Raw genomic sequence first — 19322 nt, 5'->3', positions numbered from 1 at the left:
ATCATTTGTGCGTGTCCTGTCATCTAATTAGTCTCATTTGCATACAGTCAATCCATCCATCCATCCACAAAACCTTTTATTGGCGTTGACCTTTCGGCTTTCGGACACGTTGGACAAGGGAATTCCATTTCAGTTTGCGGTCAGTGCATCTAACTCTTCTCTGGGGTTGCATGCAACTCGTCACCGTACGTCACCCATTTATTATCTGCACCCCGTTTGATTTGTTTACTTTGGATGGTGGCGATGGGGAAATGCTTTAAATTGCTGTTTGATTAGGTTACCATGCGGTCGGGGTTGAATTTAACACGGAAATTATCGTATTAGGTAGATAATTAGTGTATATTTAATGAGAGAGTTTCTTGATCGAACTACGATTTTGTAGGAACGTTGAAAACGAAACACTGGCAAACTGACAGATCTCAGTTTAAACTTAAACCAGAAAGTTTAGAAAATTAAAAATGTATGCAAGCCCATAAGTCAATGGATTGTACATTGTTTAAACTTTTCTTCAATTTCTACCTCTACATTAATTCTCAATCCTTTGCCAACGTCTCCTTGATGAAGAGAACTTTTTCACCCTTTTATAATTAATTTCTCCTCACTTTCTCGAGTTCTCTTCCTTTCTCAAATTGAGGAAATGGAGCTGTTCATTAGGAACGGATCTATTACAAGAAATCCTTTCTCCATTAACGTTTCTATGCACCCACAGTTCAATCTCTATCCATCTCACTCAGGCCCGTCTACGCTCTCGCTTGCTCCCCTCTCTAATTGCAATGCCTTTGTCAGGGCCAATTGGTGTTCCACTTAGCACCTCCGCCAGAAAGAGATGGAGCGAGATAGGAGTGAGACAGACGGAATGAAACAAAAAGCGAAAATTAACTGCGAACGCATAGAAAAGAACAGAATGGAAATAAATTTGTTGTTGTGTGATTTGAAGGACAGAGGCGATGTAGCATACACTGAGAAAAGTTAATACTGCCTTTATATACCTTTAAATATACATATGTACATATCAACTTATGATCAAGTTGTCTGAATTAATGCATATAATCTTCATAGATTGCAGAAGTGTTCTAAGTTGGGCTGGTATTATTCGTGCAAGTGAACATTTGAATTTCACTTTTGTTTTTTCCAGTGTATTCGCCCAAGCAGCAAACCAGCAGAAGCTGCAACAGAGGGCAGAAACATTTAAAAAGCGGAAATCAGGCAGACGGCATAAATAAACCGCATAGAGCCGCACTCACACACTGATCTGTGTTTGTGTGTGTGTGCGTTGGCAAAAAGAGACAGAAACAAAGAGTGCGAAAGAGAAGTCGCACTTGCCTGCTGCAGACAGATAAACCAGAAAGCTTTGTCTTAGCTTAGCGGGCTCCACAGCTCGCCTCTATTCTTTGGGGCGCTGTCAGGGGTTAAGGCCGACCTTTTGTGGAGCCCCCCACCAAACCCCCTGACCCACCAATCCCCATGCACATACATATCTTTCCATATCCCATATCTTTCCGTCTCCATCTGGCTGTTTTCAGTGCCAGCTAAGCGTTTCTAAATGCATTTAAATGCAGCAAGTAAGTTTATGCAGGGGCCAAGTGCATGAATAAATTTCGGGCTGACAATAATGCTTTTCAAGAACCCTTTGTAATAAATATTATAAAATTATTCAAAATCTACGATAAGTCTTTAAAGCCCTTTAATCTTTAAAGATGCAGTTTACATATATTGGAAATATAACATTTGCTTGCGACTTGTCTTAACTTTGTCTTTGTCACTTTTTGACAATAAAACTGAATTTTGTGAGCAACAATGAGATGGATTTCGCCCACTCTTTGCAATTTTACTATATGTACGTATGCATGTACATATGTGTGTATGGTATATAAATGCATATGCATATATAGCTGCTCCTAAGAGCATTACTGTCACAACTTGAGTGCTTTCAAGTGGCATCAGACCTAAACCTCTGAATTTCCGCATTTCCCCCTTTTTCTTTCAGTGGTGAGAGTTCACAGAGTTGAATTTCCTTCTCTTCGGGCAACCATAGACGTTTTACAGTTAAATTCGTGAGTTTAGTTTACGAACCTGAAACGATAAGAGAGAGAAACGGAATTTAAATACACATTCTAATCCAATTGCATCATAAATTATTGAAGATTATTGAATAACTTTCAATCGCTGGCAAGGAATTCGTAAGAACTACACGGATTACAGAAGATGATAATGTGGAAACAGCGCAAATTAGTTATACAACATTCAAAGGCGGCAACCAGCAGCTTAACTTTTGCTTATGTGAGAAGGCAGAGAGACAAAAGCCAAGCCATCCGACAGCTTAATCGAATGTCATGACCAACTGCAGCACAAATTGTTATTGCCTCATTATAAATAATCCGATCCCCTGCCCAGAGGCACCCTTCTTCACCCACCCTGCCCATCGTACACATGCCCTCACTAGCCGTCGTCTGTCTCTGTGTAATTGCTCTAAGCGTTGTTAATGTCATTTGTTGTTGCCCTGCGATTTAACCCCCCTGAAAACCTCCGAGAACCCCTAGTCGAAATGGATGAATGGATAAATAAAAAAAAAATATAGAAAATAACTAGAGCACACAAATATCTCAATTGTCCGCGGGTGGTGGCTAAAGTTGGCACCAGGCGTAGGAAGCATCGGTACAACCTGAGTCCCGGAGCTTCTGGTGCAGCAATAAATTAGCATAAGCCAGCCCGACACGTTGCCCACCTAGTGACATAATACCAGAAAGATGTCAAAGAATAGATGTCATTTCGGGAGGGCTGGTTGGTTAGCTTGCCACATATGTTGGCCTTTTCCATTCGCTTGTGTCGGTCGGCATTTTGGTTCTTCAATCATTTTTCAACAGATGTTGAGGGACGTTTGATATGTTTGTTTGTTTGCTTTCTTTTGGTTTTGTCTCGGCTTTTTCAGCTTATTTGGCTTCAGATTTTATTTTTTGTTTAATTTAAGGCTTTACAAATTTCAAATTTCATGCCAAGTAGTCACATTTCCTTACTTTATTCTACGCTACTGAACGTATTTACTGAGTAAATTGAAAAAGACGATGTTTTTGAGCTTGAGGTGCTTTTCCAAAACAATCAATTGATGTCTGTCTGTCGTCCATTGTTCGCCAGCTGAACTGTTAACAGGCAGAATGGCCAATCGAATGCCAATCGATAAATAATAAAGGCAGTCAGATCGAACTACCCCGCGTTGCCCACTCACACCCCACGATTTTCATCGTAACCGGAGGAAGGGGATTCCCCCTTCATTTTTTTATTCCACCCTTGGGAAAAGTGGCGCGAGATGCGTGCCAAAAAAGTGTTAAAAATGCATTCCACAGAGGGAGAGAGGAAAATGTGCTTTGATTTCCCTCCTATGTGCTGGGTTTTTCCCTTTGGAGGTGGATAGTATCATAAATCATTTAACTTTTATTATACTTCAAAAATAATATATACTTTTTTCTTTAAAACTTGAAAAGGTCTCAGCATTCTTAATGTCAAAAAAAAACTCGTACAATCTTTTCTTTTTGTATGTGAAATTCCATAAAAATGGCAATAAAATACTGTGCTAATAAAGCGCGAATCACACACACACACACGTGTCGAAAAGGCCATTTAATGAACTTTATCACCGAAAATTGCCAATGGTCATTGAATTCGTGAACCGTTTAATGTGCTGATAACTCGCACAAACTGCAAAGGACGATCAAAATGTCGCTGGCGCACACGATATCATATATTCACAGTTGACTTGAAACCCTATGCGAATTATGGCCATGTAAGCTGATTGCTACGTTTAAGAAACGGCTTAAGGATGCACCTCCAATTTCCACGTGCCACACAACCACCCACCGCAACCTGGCATAACTGTCAACAGCGTGGGCACTGAGAAAATAAAGAACATTTGAAATAATTATGAACTTTGTTATAGAAAACTTTATCTTCACTAATAAGAAAAAATCGTAATTGTATTTTTTTTTTAAATTTTTTTTTGAATATAATATTTAAATAAGAGTTGGAAGCATTAACCAATTGAATATATTAAACATTACGAAATCAGAACAACATTTGTGGCGCCCCCGGGTGGACCAAACTTGTAGTTATTTGTTGTGAGACTTTTTTTTGACCTTTTTTCAAAGAACCCAACTACTAAAATAACTTCGAACAAAGTTTGTGATAATTTTTGCAGTGTTTGGTAAACTTGCGGTAAATTGAATTTGCAGGGAAGACGCTGTTGACTCCTCAGTGCACTTTAGCACGTAGTCCTAATGCTGGATGATGGTGCATGGTGGGATTTGGCTGAGTTGCGAGTTGCGAACGCCGTATGTGGATGGCAGAAAGAATGGAAATGTTTATGCAAACAGTTTAAGTCACGAGTGAAGTTGGAAGGCTTGAGGAAGTGTGTGGAAATGGAGATGCAGATGCAGATGGTGGTGGTGGTGGTTTTGGCCACAGGTGAAGCCGAAGCCAACTGTGCGAAATGTTGCCATTTCCATGCTAAACGTTATTTAGCGTCTAGTTACATGCTCGTTCAGAGACTCCAAGCCCTGGAGGAGCACATCCTCTGAATATTCCTGCACATTTCTTTTTTCCTGGAGCATAAAGCACCTCAATTATGGAGTCCATAGCCCAGTCTGGCGGGTGATTGGGTTGCAAGCGATGAATATGCAATGTGCAGGAACTCTGTCATCCTTGTTATGTCCAATTTAACTTCGTTTGAAGAGCTGAATCAGTTGCACAAGTTTAAAGTTCTATGACACTACGAAATCGGGTTTAGATTGGTGTCATTTTGAAGAGATTTGATTAGAAAAAAGGGAAAATATCTTCAACGATATCAGTTACTATCTCGCCCCTTATACGATATCACTTTCATGTTGAAGTAAAAGACATTCTTTCATTATTCGTTTATCGATGGCAAATAACCGTCTTGCTTTTATCTTTGATTCTGCTCGCATCGACTAATTGAATTGGTGGACCATGTGGAGTGGATTAACTCGCAACCCCGATTCGATTGAGTTTGAGGTTTCCGCATTCCGATTCCCAAATACGAGTGCATATATCCCAAGGTCAGTGAATTGTACGCACGCACTCGATAATTTTCTTCGGGGGGTGGACATTTTTTCTATCCACCCTCGCTACGCATTCGCCGCTTCTGCGGCACAGAAAAATAAAGCAGGAGTGCCAGGGAATTGGGTTTCACAAAACGGCACTGAGAGAAAAGGAAGCTATATTGATTGACATTAAGCAAAGTTGGCAACTAAACAACTTGGCCTATAAAATGTTATTCACATGCACAAGTCACGTAATAAGATGCTTCAATATAATATGTAATAATCTTAATGTTACCACGTTTTTTTTCAAGTGCACTAGCAACAGCAGCAACTAATAATTAAATCGACAAATGAATTCACACCCTTCGAACTCAACTAAATTACGATCGTGCTGGCCAAACAGTTTTCCTAGAGGGAGTTTTCCCTAGTTTCCCCCATCGGAGGAGGGTTGTCGAGTTTACAAAAATTTCAAGGCCAATGACATCGGTCACTATTTCCTGCCATGGCAAATCATTGATGCGTTCCGATTTGTCTTCGCTATCCATTCCCTTCCTGTTCAGCTTCGATTTTTGGGTGGATTCGTTCGATTCCAGTTGGCTTGCTTCATTGTTACAAAAGAATTGGTGATATACGAGTATAATAACCCCATGAAAGTGGTTTACTGCATTGGGATTGTTAATAAGTGCAATTGGCACGTTTAATATTAGATATTTTTTCAGTGCTGTTCGAAGTTACCTCTTAAATGTATATATATAGTCATTCTACCCTAAATTGATGTCAAAGTTTTAGTTGCAGTGCTCAAGTATTTAGACCTACTTCATTCACTCCACACCTAAAAATCACCTTATTTCGCCTGTCAAAATATGGAATAAAACAGACAACCTGTCAGTTTGGGCCAACTGACAGGCATCGGACTAAGAACTATCCAATAAACAGATTGACAAGCCCGGAAAATGCGATGGAGCTACTATAATGCGTCCATATGGAGTAATTTTATCTTATGGATTATTTCGCAAGATTTTCTTTGTGAAAAGGTCAACGCATGGGGAAAAGTGGCGCAGAAAATGGGGAAAACCCGGGTGTGATTTCTTAGGCCACCCTGCATCTGGTTCTCCTCTCTTTTCCCCCCAGATGAAACAATTTACAAGCGGGCAGTCAATAAATTTCAATTAAACAAACAGCAACTGCAAAACAGCGCCGCCCCAACCCCCCTCCCAGCCCATTTTTTTTTTTATTATTATTATTATTTTCCCCCCTGCTTGTTCTCCTTTTGTTCACTTGAAATTGCGAATTCCTGAATACAAACGGATCGGGATTTACGATTGCAGCACAGAATGTACGTGCATCGATTTTAATTAATACAAGTTCAGCTAATCACAAATGGAGTCAGGATTTATTAAAAAAAAAGGGAGCATGCAAAGCGGATCAATATAAGTAATTAAAGTTGTGGGGAAAGTTTGAATCGTTTTTTCACAATTTATCAAATAAGAATTGCAAGTGTTTAGCACACATTTTCAGTGAAGAATGCTGTTTTGCATTCCGAAATGGATTAGACTGGGTACACCACATAATCCGACCATATGTTCTTATTCTATTCTGGTCTAGTTTTGGCCACCAGATTTCAGCTCTCCATTTGTGCCAAGTCATTTTATCGACCTTTTGCTGCAGAACACACAACCACACACACACACACACACACAAGTAATTAGTAAGCAGACAGAACGCGTAACAAAGTTTTCGCATACAAAAATTATGACTTTCATAATGCTCAAGTGGCGGCAGGAACTAGTGCAGTCTCCTTCCGGCCTCGCCCTCATATAATAACTCCCCTCATTTGGAAGAAACCTCCCCGGTTATGAATCATGTGTACAGTGAACTAAATATTAAGTGACTTCGCATAGTAAACGCACACACACACACATATTTCGGCAACAGACGCGTTCACAGTTGTAGAACTAACTTCGAAAAATAGTATCAAAAGATGTAACTTTCGTAATGTAATCTTTCGAAATACTAAACAGTATTGTAATGAAACTTAGTGTTTAAAAACGAACTAGGATTCACAAGAAGTTTAAATATTAAAATAAAAAAATTATTATATTTAATAAGTGTGTTACTTTTCTATGTTATATATCTACTACCGCGTTCATCGCCGCAGCTGTAAATACCTTAAAAGATATATATATATATATATGGGTGTTCTATATGCCCAGAGTTGTGCGGAAAAGTCACCCTTATAAATAGTGGGTGAATCGAAAAACGCCTCACGGGAGCAAACACCGTTAGAGCAATTTCGTTTTCGGTTCTTTTCATGCTTTTGTGGCAGGACAATGAGGAACACTCTGCATGGGCCAAACATTTCCTCGATGCCGAAAAATGCTCGTTTTTCCAATCAGAAACTATTCTTGAAGGCAGGGAGGATTGGCCAAACGATTCCCCGGGCCTTAATCGATCATTGAAATAATGTTGCAGGCAGAGAAATGGATCCTGTTATGGAAGCAGTTTCCCCCCACATCGAAAAACCACATTTTCCTTTTCGATTTTGCACTCTTAATTTCACATTTTGATGTTGCATTTCCGGCATTAGGCTCTATTTTCAGTCTGCGTTTGATGTCTGGGAAAGCGAGTGGAAAGCGAAGCGGTAACTCGTTCAAAAAATATTGTTGCAAGATATTTTTAAGACTCGCGCAAAAGTAGATCTGGCATATATCAGTGTGAACGGCAGTCCGCGTAGTGACGAAGTGCACCGGGAGAGTGTGCCAAGGCGACAACTTATATCTTTGCTAATTCTGGTTAATTATGCGAGTTAAGTGGAAATGATCTGAGATATCGAATATGATTTCAGGTTCTGAGTTCTAAGGAAACCTTCACTTTATTATGCACTTCCAACTAACTCATTCCAGTATTGCTAAGTTCGAACAAGATCAATTAGTCATGCCATCGCAGGGTTAATAAGCTCAGCTCGACTTGGCTTAATTGTTACTTAATTTATGCACATTTTCGAGTAGAATTCGGTTTATGCTTTGGTTGGAAAAAGAAAACCAAGGGGTTTCATTCCGGCAGTCGAGGGGGTAAAAACCTAAGTGTTTTCGGTGTCAATTGCATGACAATGCAGGGTTGCATTTAATTGCCATCCTGCACCGACTGACTTCTTGCCACCTTTTTCCCCCAATCTCGGCTATTTTCTGGAAGAAATGTGCCCCATCTTGATGTTTTTGTTTCTACGGCTACGGCTGACACGTGTCCTGGACATGAAATGGGTGTGGTCTTCCACGGGGTTTCTTTTGGGAGGAGAGTGTCGTCCTATCTGCCTTGTGCATCTGAGGATTCTGGCCGGCATTTAATTACCCAACACTTTCTCGTTCCCCTCAGATTCCTACCGGGATAATTGTTTTTAATTTTCTCTGTAAGCCACATTTTCCGCTCCATTTAATCGGGCACTTCGGTGCATACATATGTATCCATTGCTTTTTTGTTTAAGGCTATCAACAAATTGTTTTACAATGCTTTATAATATTATCGCATAATAATCGGTAAGACAATTCGGTTAAACACTGTACCTTTTTAAACGGAAAAGAATATAAGCGAAAAGTATCTTATGGATGTGTACTCGCATTAATGAATGTATGTACATACTCGTGTTTACTATTAAACTGAAACGTGACTTATGGCCACCAGCGACGAAATAAGTTGAGATTGTATGTGACCAAATGGCAAATATTTCTGCCCATTTATCGGTGCAGTTAAAGAAAAAAAAATAAACAAAACAAACCGACAACTCAAATGACTTAAAAAACCCAATTGAAATGGATCTACCGGGAAACAATTGGTTAGTTGTACTAGAACTAGAATAAATGTTTACACACATACATAGTAGTCGTTACGCGCCAACAATTTTGCTAAGCAAATAAACAAATAAAAAAGCCAACGAATGAAAGTTTGTCAATGTAAAATGAAACCGATTCAGAATTCTAGCCGGTTCATTGCGGGTCCAGAATTCATGCCAAGTCGGGCCCACATTAATTATCCATAACGAGTAACCAGTAACGAGTAAAAAGCAAATAGTACGTAAAAATACGACTCGATGCCCTATGAAAAAGCCTATTCTCAGATATTTCCCCATAAAGTATAAACTTTATGAAAATTGAAATTCGTGCAAAAGTGCAACAGTGAAAAACCGAATTAGGAAAATTGCTAGCCTTATCGATTGCATCACTCAGCTGGTTGCACACATCGAGGAATCGGCAATGCAATTACTTATTATGCAATACACAGCTCCAAGTATCAATTAAAAATGCCAGGCATGCAAAGTATTTAGACCAATTCCTTGAAACGAAAATCTAACTGCCTGTTAAGTTTGATATACCTAATTCTTCTGAGTGTACAGGGTATCATCGTTGTCTTCTGTTGAATGCATTCTACTTCATATCTGCACAGCACACGACTTAAGATGCAAAATGCAAAATCTTGTTCGGTTATTGTGCTTTTGTTTGTTGTTTCCTCAAGGTCTTTGATCGGGTTGGAGTTTGTTTGTTTTTTAGTACTGTGTCCAGTGAGACAAATACATTCGCATAAACAATGGCGAAAAGCAAACACGATGCGAAATAATTGAATTTAATTAACATGGGAAAAGACCACAGACAAAAGTGACGAAGACGATGATTTCCATGTGGGTGGTTAAATGCGGGGCGGGGGTGGCGGGGTAAATCACAAATAAATAATTAAATAACTTCGGACAATGTTTGCAGAACCTTGTCGTTCCGATAGCCCTCGAATTTAGAAAGTTAATTGTGCACACTTTGAGGTTATTGTTGTTTATCATATGACTTTTAACTTCTATCTATTTTTGCATATTTCTCTTGTATTGATGTACATATGTATGAGTAATGATGTAAGATGAAAAGTTGTGTTGAATAATCGTTTTTCCCAAGCCAAAACTACGAAACAGGTAATTCTACGGGCCAATAAATCCACCCGCTACTGTGTGTTTTGGCCATGTTTGTTGGCCCTCTCGCTTACCTTTAGTGTAAATGCTGCCAGAAATGCTAAACTCCAGAGCCAGCGATGTTGTGGAACGGCTTTTTGCCTTTTGAGCCGGATTCTAGTAGTGGCTTTACTTAGCTGGTACAACATTTTGGGGCCGTCGTTTTGCTGTTTTCGTTGTTTGTGTTCCTCTCCTCCTGGCTCTCTTTTGTTGCCTGCTTCTTGTCTTATTTTATTTTTTTTGTTCCTATGGTTGTTGTTGCTGCGGACTTTGCAATTTATTGTGCGATTTTTGAATTGGGCTTTTCGCTAGTTTCTTTCGAATTCGGGCATTTTCAGCGCGAGTTTAGTCTTTACTTTGATTAAATGCATTGTTTTCACAGTTTTCCCGTCAGTTTGGTGAAATTTTGTATATTTTTATCCTGAATCCAATTGCTTGCAGTTTGTTGGTTTAATTTGAATTGATTATAACATATTTTTGTATGTTTGTTTTTTTTTTTTTGTGATCTGCAAGAGAGTATGAATTAAAAATAACTGAAAGAGTGATCTCAAGAAGGAGATAGCTAGATAGTGGCGCTGTCCTGCTCTCTACCTGCTCCGCTTCCTCTTCTTCTTATCCAACACTTTGCGCTTGCGCCAAAAGCTTCAGTTCCTTTTTTACATATTTTTCTGCGACTTGTTTCTATATTTCGGCACAGTGGAACTGAAACTAAACATTTTGCTTAAATACCCGTAAAGTATAATATTGAAATACCCGTTCTTCTTAAGTTTTCATTCCTGGAACTGTGTGATTAAGCAATGCATTAATTCAATTTAAATCTAATTCGCAGACAAGTGCTAATTAATTGCACTGTCTTGTGCAGTTGCAAAAAAATACTGCTGATCAATAATTTAGCCTCCGCTGACGTCATTGAAATATTTAAAATATCGCAGCCAGCAAATAAAACAAATAAATATGAAGAACAAATAAAACTAAACGTCTGAAAACCAGTTTTGCGAAATCGAAACGATGCACGGCACAAAAATCAAATTGTTTTGACAATTATCATATCTTCTGGAAGATTAAAGCTGTAATCCTTGTATCTTTTGAATAGACTTGTAATAAATCAGTAATCCTGGTGTAGGACTAATTTAATTTAGGAGTGTTTCCTTTTAAGCTACTCTAATTTTGTTCTGTGTATGGTTTGTTTTTGTTGCACTGTGTTGTTGTTGCGTTGTCATGCAAAAAAGACCTTCAACTTTGTTGCAAAGAGAGGAGAAGACAGAAGAAGAGCAGAGCAGATTTGATTGATCTTTTTCCTTCTGGTCGAGAGAGAAGAGCAAGAGAGATAGAGAGGAAGAGAGGTATAGAGAGAGGGAGAGCTTTATGATCTCGGCACATAAAACACAAAAACAAAACAAGTTTTTAAAAACGTATTTCTTCACCTCCTATTTATTGTTGAATGTGGGACAAGTTTTTTTAATGCGGCTGGAAATTTTTCGTAACTTATTGTGAGCATTAAATAGAGATTTTATGAAACAAGCCAAAAAGATCCCCAAAAATATTGAATGCCGTCAGAGAAACAGGAAGTGGAGAAATTTGCCGCACAACAACAAAATATTCAAATGAGGCTGCGTGTGAAAGAGAGAAAGCAGCGGCATGCCAAAAAACGAAATAAAACATAAAAAAGCTGCGTAGGTGTTGCTTCTACCTCTCTCGCTCTGCCTGTGTCTGCCCCCCCTCGACCAATGTTTTTTGTTATTATTATTGCACACACATACACACACACAAACAACTCTCAATTTCTGCTTTTACTTTGAGCTTTATTTCAGCATTTCTTACGTTTTCCACTGCGTTTTTCTCAAATTTTGCTCATTCGGCACGCCACCAAAAAAAACTAAAACATTTAAATATATACACCGTTAATTTGTGTATTTCATTTACTTCTCTTCTGTTGTTGTCGTTGGTTATAAAAAAATAACAAAAAACAAACACAGGCGCACGCACACTTACACGTACACGCAGGCACGCGACGCAAAGCACAGACACAAGAAAAAAGCGGAACGGACAATCGACAAATTTTGCGTTTTTCGAGCGTTTGCTTTGCGGCCCGCCTAAATAGATTTCGCGTCCGTACCGTCCGCACTCCCGTTCGCTCTTCACCACACTGAATTGGAATCTGATTCAAATTCGGATTCGAGTCCGGAGTCGAAATTCGAATCGGAATTGGAATCGGAATCGTCGACGCTCGTTTCACCTGTAGAGCTGGACAAATAATCGATGACACACCGATAGTATCGATAGGAACCTCTGCGGCTTCTATGGTCGCTTGTAACTGTCAACTATTTAAAATCAGCATTAACCCTTACTTTGCTGCGTGGCTATAAATTAAATTTCTTTTACTCGATTCTTTTAACGTGAATCAAGCATTGCGGAAGTAGGTTTTTGGCCATTACAAGTCAGAGTTCCGTAATTATTATTACTCAATTACTCACACAAAATGTTAGTCCAATTGGACTTCTTAGCTCCAGTGAGCCAAGGCGATAGGCTATATATGCGCACCCAGACAGCATGTACGACGAAATGTTAACAAACCAAACACTTCATATTTTATTGTTTATTCCGCGCAAAACCGATGTGATCGAACTCAAGGTGTTCTTTGTTTCCGAACTCCGAATGCTATCGATTATAATCGATAGTTCAAACTCACCTCAGAGGGGAATTGAATCACCGTTATTCGGCTACAATGCGCGCGAGCAAGGCAGCAATAAGGGGGCGCGCATTTCAAATCAGTTTTTCGATTGAAACCTATGTACCTACTATAGAAAAGTGTAGTATTCCAACTCCTTCATTAAATAAAAACACTTTAATTTTCTTTTATATAATTTATTATTTATTAAGGTTTCATTTGCATGAACTGTTACTGGTTATTATAATTAATTATTGTTAATTACAGGCTATGTTTTAATTGCTAGAGATTAGCAAGTTCTAAAAATTACATTACACATTATTATTCTTATACAGAGTATACCTCTTGACATTTGACATTACACTTAAAACTAAATTGCTAAAAAAAAAACAATTCAAACTTTAATTTTTATTTGGATATATAACAACGCAAGGAAAACAAACAAAAATTAAATGACAGGATAAGCCAAAAGTGTTTAAAGAGCACAACTCGTTTGAACAAACACTGAACGATTCGCTGGGGAATTAGCATTGGACTTTTAATTAAATTACACACTAGACAAACCGAGTTATAATTAAAAATACAAACAGAAAATTGAGCTAAACGAAAAGTTAATAGCATATATGTATGCATACATTTATAGCTACAGGAATTTCGCTATAAAACAAAAAATAACGAAACGTGTTAAACCAAACACCACCCCCCTCCCTCATCCTCTACGCCCATCACCAACCGCCGTGGCCCTAACCCCCCGAAACCACCCACCGCCTCATATTTACCACTAAAAACACTTGCCCGAAAAAAAATCATATATTCCCTCCGATACGCCGGTGATAAGAACGCAACGCCAAGGACAATGGCAAAGGCTTTGATAACAGGTCGGAGCGAGATGGGAAGATGTCTCGCTCCCTCTCTGTGAGTATTGAACTACAGCCAAACTTCGCTAGTACGAACCTCAACAACACTTTGGAATTTCAACTTAATCATATTTTGTCCGGTAGACATTATAGAAGTGTAACTTAGAACAATTTAAATGATTATATTGTATTTAGCGGATTGGATTTTAGGTTTTTTTTAATTTTGAACAAATTTTTAACAAACTACAACGTTTATAAGGGTATGGAGTATGGAGTATGGGGAAGTTAGCTGTAAGCATATTTTAAAATACACATTTTGGTATCTAATATCGTTTTCTACATTCTTTGTAATGTTCCCAAAACTAAAACTGTTGAAAAATAAAGCTGCGCCTGGAAGTGTTTTTATCGATTACAAAGGGATATCAAAGAAGATTTGTGATATAAATATATATATAAAAAAAAATTATGCTCTTCTTCATAAAATAAAAACATTGTTCACTGACAAGTTAATAAAATCTCCAATTCAAAAACTGAAGTTTGACTGTACATATGTAGTCCTCTCTCTTTCTTCGAGTGAGACGGCAAATCTAAAAGCAAGCGTTTAATTTCCATCGATTGCAACATCCGTTTGTTTAACTATTAATGAGTTGTGTTTAGCACGTTCTAGACTTAGGGCGAAATAAATATATAATTGTTTGTTTGTTTTTCTATTTTCTTTTTTTTTTTTTGTACTCTTTTTACACTGGTGTTTTGGGGCGGAAGGTGATAACTGGGAAATCGGGGAAATGGGGCTTAAATTTCAACTAAAACCAAATCAGAGCACTGATCTAATGTTCATTCACACCCATGCTCACACGCTCACACACACACACCACTCACGCACGCTCACCACTCATACATATTTACAAATTAAACGTAATTACATAACGAAGATTATTGATAATGGAACGCATTTAGCAGCACCCACCGATCGCCATTCAATATAACATGTAATCAAACTACTTCTTTATACCGAAATCACACACAGAAACAGTTATGGCCAAATGTACCCAAAATGTATCGCTTATGTTTTGGGAAAACCGATTATCGTGATCAGATCATTATTACTGTCATAATATCAAAATAAATGCGAGCTTATATTGCATATTCATCACATAGCCATATGGTTATGTTTAAACTCAAATGAAACCGCGGTAATTTCGTTGATAATACGGAAACCTTATGAATCAGTTTGCTGTATAATGAAGAATGCGTTTGGAACAAGTTGAAAAGTACGTAGAAAGCAAAAATCGCGGAAAGTCCCATATTAAATTACACAATTGCTTGATTTGTTAATGGCTTTTGTAAGCCAACTCATTATACATATGTATACTGAAACTTAAAATTGTTTGATTGCTCAAAGCTTGGAAATGTGAATGCGAAAACAAAAGGTTCTTCAACCCACGTTCTTTTTGGCAAAAACACATTCAGTTTTTTGGCTGCATTTTCAAATTATCTGATTCATGCTCGTCTTCCTGATACATTTTGGGTTTTGACTTTGCGATTGGCCAGGATTATATTACCGATACTAAGTCGTATGTGGGCATGTGAGCTACCAATGACGTCCATTTCCACACCCAATTAGAAGGCAAACCAGGTTCCATCAGCCCGTCATCGCAGCGTGCTGGTCAGGGTTCGATGCAGGACACTGGGTCGTGTGTGGAGCGACGGTGGCGGTGATGTGTTGCTGTGCGGATCGGGCGTGTCCGGTGCCTCGCCGGCACTCAAGCTACTGGCTGGTGATAGGGTACAGGATGCCGTTTCCGCCTCGCTGAGACAGCTGCTCAGTTGCCGGATCACGCCCTGCGTGGCGTTGGTGCGCTCCTTAAGCTGCTCACGGTCTCGTTCACGCTGCTTCTGATGCTCCTGCTGAAACTTTCTGGCCGCCGTCACATTGACCACACTCACCGACTTGGAGATGGAGCTCTTGACCGATGAGGGAGCCGGCGGCACCAAGGCCAAGGCGGGCGTGGGCGAGGGAGCTAGCTCCTCGAGGGTTAACGTATTTGCTGGCGAACTGTAGCCATCGTCCATTAGGCTTTCCATGCCCTGGCCGCCAACCGTCTCTGCTGAATCCACACTCTTCTGTAGGTTCTCTATTAGATAGAGGACAATCCGTTCCAGCTGCTGCGGTGCCTGCGAGGCGGGCAAATCGGGACTGCTGCTCTGCGTGGGCATCTCCGCCTTGATGATTGTCGAGAATTTCTCCTTCATCTCCTGCACCTTTTGCCGGCCCGCCTCCTCATCGAGCAGCGTGTTGACGCACAGAAAGGAATGCACCTTATTACTGCCACGGTCGACCTCCAGAAAGCCCTTGGTGTGCAGGTAAATGAAGCGCCCGTTGCGGGACAGCAGACGGTAGCAGCTCTCGCCATAGTCACTGTTGCAATCGTACATTTGTCGAAGGGCCACAATCACCCAGCGAACGTCGTCCAGGTGCATGAAACAGAAGGGACTAAGGTTGCGCACCTGATTCGAGTGGAGAATACACGATTAGTTGTTATAAAATGTTCAGGGAGATGTTAGTATACCCACCTCATCCTTCATATATCCCGCCACCAGACCAATCCTTTGATCACAGTCGATGATGCTGCCGTCGATTAGATGCCTCGTATGGTACTCCAACTGATAGGGTTCTGGCTGCCTATAGATGGTCAAGCCCACAGTACCCTCCGTCTCCTCAGGCGGCCGTTTCTCTCGCAGCACCCTGGCCATGGCCACCAGGACAATATCATTGCCGCTGATCCCGTGCAGCGCCGCCTGGGCAATGGCATCGTGCTGGGGCGGGACCGTCGCCGCTTCTGCTGCCACCGCTGCAGCAGCAGCCAGCATATTATTGTTTCTCGAGCGTCGTATCAGCTGGGAGACAATGGGATAGTTGGCAGCGGCACCTCCGGTCAAGGAGGAGTCACTGCGACGAAAGCAGCCATCGATCTTCACCCGCTCGTAATGACGCGTGGCCTCCGCTCGCGTGGAAGCCCTGGCCAAGCGGACTGTAAAGCAGCGGCGATCCATGCGTAGTCGTTCATCAATGGTCGCCAGATGGGCCATTCTCCGCGGGCTGGGTGTTCGTCGGTTGTACGGGTGATCCTCGTCTTCGTCCGCCTCTCCCTGCTGCCGCCCCAGACGGTGTTCCTCCGTCTCCATTTCCTCCTCCTCCAGATCACTGCCCGAGGCTGAGGCCGACGTGGAAGTGGAGTGCTGCTGGGGATTGTGACCCTGCTGCTGGTGGTGCTGATGCTGATAGAACAGGGTCTCTATATCCCTGGGTATTAGCTGCTGCCTCAACAGGTCCTGATCGTCGGGATGCGTGATCTGCAGCAGATTCTGGCCATACAAATCGGACTGACAGTGGCCCAATAGCTGCTCCACGCTGGTGGATACCAAAACGATTTGGCCACTGCAGGTTAGGGTGAGGAAACAGCAGTCCAGCAGTTGCATTAGAGTGTCCGTTAGATGCAGACTGGGATTGGGTAGATCTCCGACAGGTGAGGCAGACATGCCCGTTCCCTTGAGGCCGGGTTTCTTGCGACGTCTGGAAGCGGATTTGCCAAAGACATACTGAAGTCGCAGGCCATGGGTGGCGAATCTGAGGACGGCGGTTTTGTCCAGGCGACGGGAGGATTCGGCTGCATGTGGTACCATGGTGGCCAGCTCCTGGATGCTGGCATTAAGCTTATCCCGTCGCTGTTTCTCGGCAAGATTACGGGCCTCCCGTCCGTTCGCTGGATCTGAGGAGCTCCCACTTCCCGATCCCGATCCTGTCGAGCCAGCGGATCCTGTGGAGCCCGTGTTGCCCGTCTCTGCTGCTGCCATTTTGGACTTTTCTGGAGTTTTCTGGAGTTACTGCCTCCTTGTCTTCCACTTGTAATCCTCGATTTATGGATTTTCCCCTTTAATTGGCGCCTTGCGGTAAATGAAAATCGTCACTCTCCATAACAGAGTGTACGCTCCGCACTTCTAGAATTGTTATTATGGAAATTTTTCGGCTAAAATATATTTTTTATTACTTTTGCAGCTTTTAGTTTCTTATTTTTGGCTGTTGTGTTGTTTTTGTTGCTGCTTTTAAAGTTTTCAAGGTCTCGCTTATGCTGTGATGTTGTTTTTGTTTTTGCTCGCCTCCCCTCTCTCACGAGCTCTCCTTCGCTCACTGACACACACACACACACGTCACTCTCACGCAACGTACATATGTTTTCTCTTTTCGCTTTCGTACTTTTCCACTTGCTTTTAGTCTTATTATTACTATTATTTGCTTCCCTATTTATTTATGCGTTTCGCCTTGTAGTTTTTTATTTTTCGTTTTTTTTTCGTTTTGATTGCGTTGCGAATCTGAATCTCCTGCTTATTGTTGTTGCTTCTGCTGGTGTCGTTGTTGTTGTTGCGTTTTAATGCCCGCAATAAGGAAATTCGAAGGGCGGGGGTCGTTTTAACAACGCACTTGCTGCTTGCACTAGTTTTTGTTTATACTAAGTGATTAATTGTTTATTTTTAACATTTATTTTATAACAATAAACATTGGCCAGTCTAAAAACTATCGATACATCGATGTAACTGGTTGTCGTACTAAAATTCGCACGTTCACACCGGACGAAGTATCAGAAAACCTCGAACATCTTGTTGCTAGTCGATAACATTGTTGTAATACATGTAATCTATTAGGTGTGAAGTAAATTTTCAGTATATATCGCAACTCCGGATACTTTTTTAAATATCGCATTATACATTGATGTTATAAAAAAGAGTTATATTTCGTATTGCATTAAACATTTGGATTATTATATTTAGTAACCAGATAACACACAGCAAATCACTGTTTAAATAGAACACAATTGGTTTTTTTATTATTATACATATAAAAAGTTATTAGATTCTTACTGTGGGAAAGTAATAACTTTTGACGTTTCAATAAATCCATAAATATTTTTGCAACAAAATTCGAATAATATCGATATGAGACGTAATGCAATAATATTATCGATTATCATACTTGATAGCTGTATTGGCGCTCTTTCTCGTTGACGGCATTTCATTTTCTGCCGAAATAGGCTGTTTGTTGAACGTTAATTAACTGAGAAGTTATTATGGATGCCTTTGATCCACGCTCGATTATCAACGGCGGCATGCTGAAGCAGTTTTCCGGCCAAACCGTGAGCATAATGGTTCGCGTTGAAAGCGTCGCGGGATCCACTTTGTTGGCCAGTTCCACGGACAACCACAAGCTGAAGATCAATCTGCCGGGAGAACTGGGCGCCGCCGAAGGAGCCTGGGTGGAGGTCATTGGAGTGCCCCATGGCGCGGACACCCTCAGGGCCAAAGAGGTGGGTGCACTCAATCCATGGAGTCATGTACATATATGATCCCAAACCATTTGCCCACTATTCACTTGCAGGTCATTGAGTTTGGCGGCGAGAACATCGACTTCGATAAGGATGGCTATAATGGGTTGAGCCACCTGATTAACAATGTCAAGGCCTTCTATCGCAGCGGCTAGGATGTCCACAATTATATCTAAGAATTAATATTATACACTCTAATGTTATTTTTCTCATTTTCTTGGAGAACACCCAGAGCTGGCATAAACTTTAAATATAAAGCATCTACATATTTACATTTGTTTACAATTTACGGGTGTTTTCTACCAGTATGTTCTACAACAAAATACTCTCATAATTCCTGTTTTCTTATTAGATCAATAATATAAACAACACATTCTTAACCGC

The 19322-nt window shown here is 40.5% G+C and overlaps 3 protein-coding genes across 6 annotated transcripts in view; 1 reads left to right on the top strand and 2 right to left on the bottom strand.

The window, feature by feature from the left end:
- Nucleotides 1-12198, bottom strand: part of LOC117146996 (tyrosine-protein phosphatase 10D) — a 43596-nt gene extending 31398 nt beyond the window's left edge. For 3 of the 4 annotated variants that reach the window (XM_033313675.1, XM_033313676.1, XM_033313674.1), the window contains exons 1-2: nucleotides 11857-12197; nucleotides 10071-10541 (exon numbers count right to left, since the gene is read on the bottom strand). In XM_033313675.1, coding sequence (XP_033169566.1) covers nucleotides 10071-10184 — 114 coding nt within the window. In that variant the 5' untranslated portion in view covers nucleotides 10185-10541; nucleotides 11857-12197. Of the gene's footprint in view, nucleotides 1-10070; nucleotides 10542-11856 lie in introns of all 4 variants that reach the window. The other variant, XM_033313673.1, reaches the window with a different exon arrangement.
- Nucleotides 12199-14229: 2031 nt separating this feature from the next.
- Nucleotides 14230-18142, bottom strand: LOC117146999. Its single transcript, XM_033313678.1, has 2 exons — nucleotides 16135-18142; nucleotides 14230-16068 (listed from the first exon to the last, which is right to left on the bottom strand). Exons 1-2 carry the CDS (start codon nucleotides 17413-17415, stop codon nucleotides 15211-15213), a joined length of 2139 nt encoding a protein of 712 aa, XP_033169569.1. The 5' UTR covers nucleotides 17416-18142; the 3' UTR covers nucleotides 14230-15210.
- Nucleotides 18143-18575: 433 nt separating this feature from the next.
- On the top strand, nucleotides 18576-19206 carry LOC117147001 (replication protein A 14 kDa subunit). The gene is made up of 2 exons (XM_033313681.1): nucleotides 18576-18920; nucleotides 18992-19206. Exons 1-2 carry the CDS (start codon nucleotides 18684-18686, stop codon nucleotides 19091-19093), a joined length of 339 nt encoding a protein of 112 aa, XP_033169572.1. The 5' UTR covers nucleotides 18576-18683; the 3' UTR covers nucleotides 19094-19206.
- The last annotated feature ends 116 nt before the right edge of the window (nucleotides 19207-19322 follow it).

The sequence above is a fragment of the Drosophila mauritiana genome, chromosome X (genome assembly GCF_004382145.1).
Source record: "Drosophila mauritiana strain mau12 chromosome X, ASM438214v1, whole genome shotgun sequence".
NCBI lineage: Eukaryota > Metazoa > Arthropoda > Insecta > Diptera > Drosophilidae > Drosophila > Drosophila mauritiana.
This window is presented reverse-complemented; position numbering and strand designations above follow the sequence as displayed.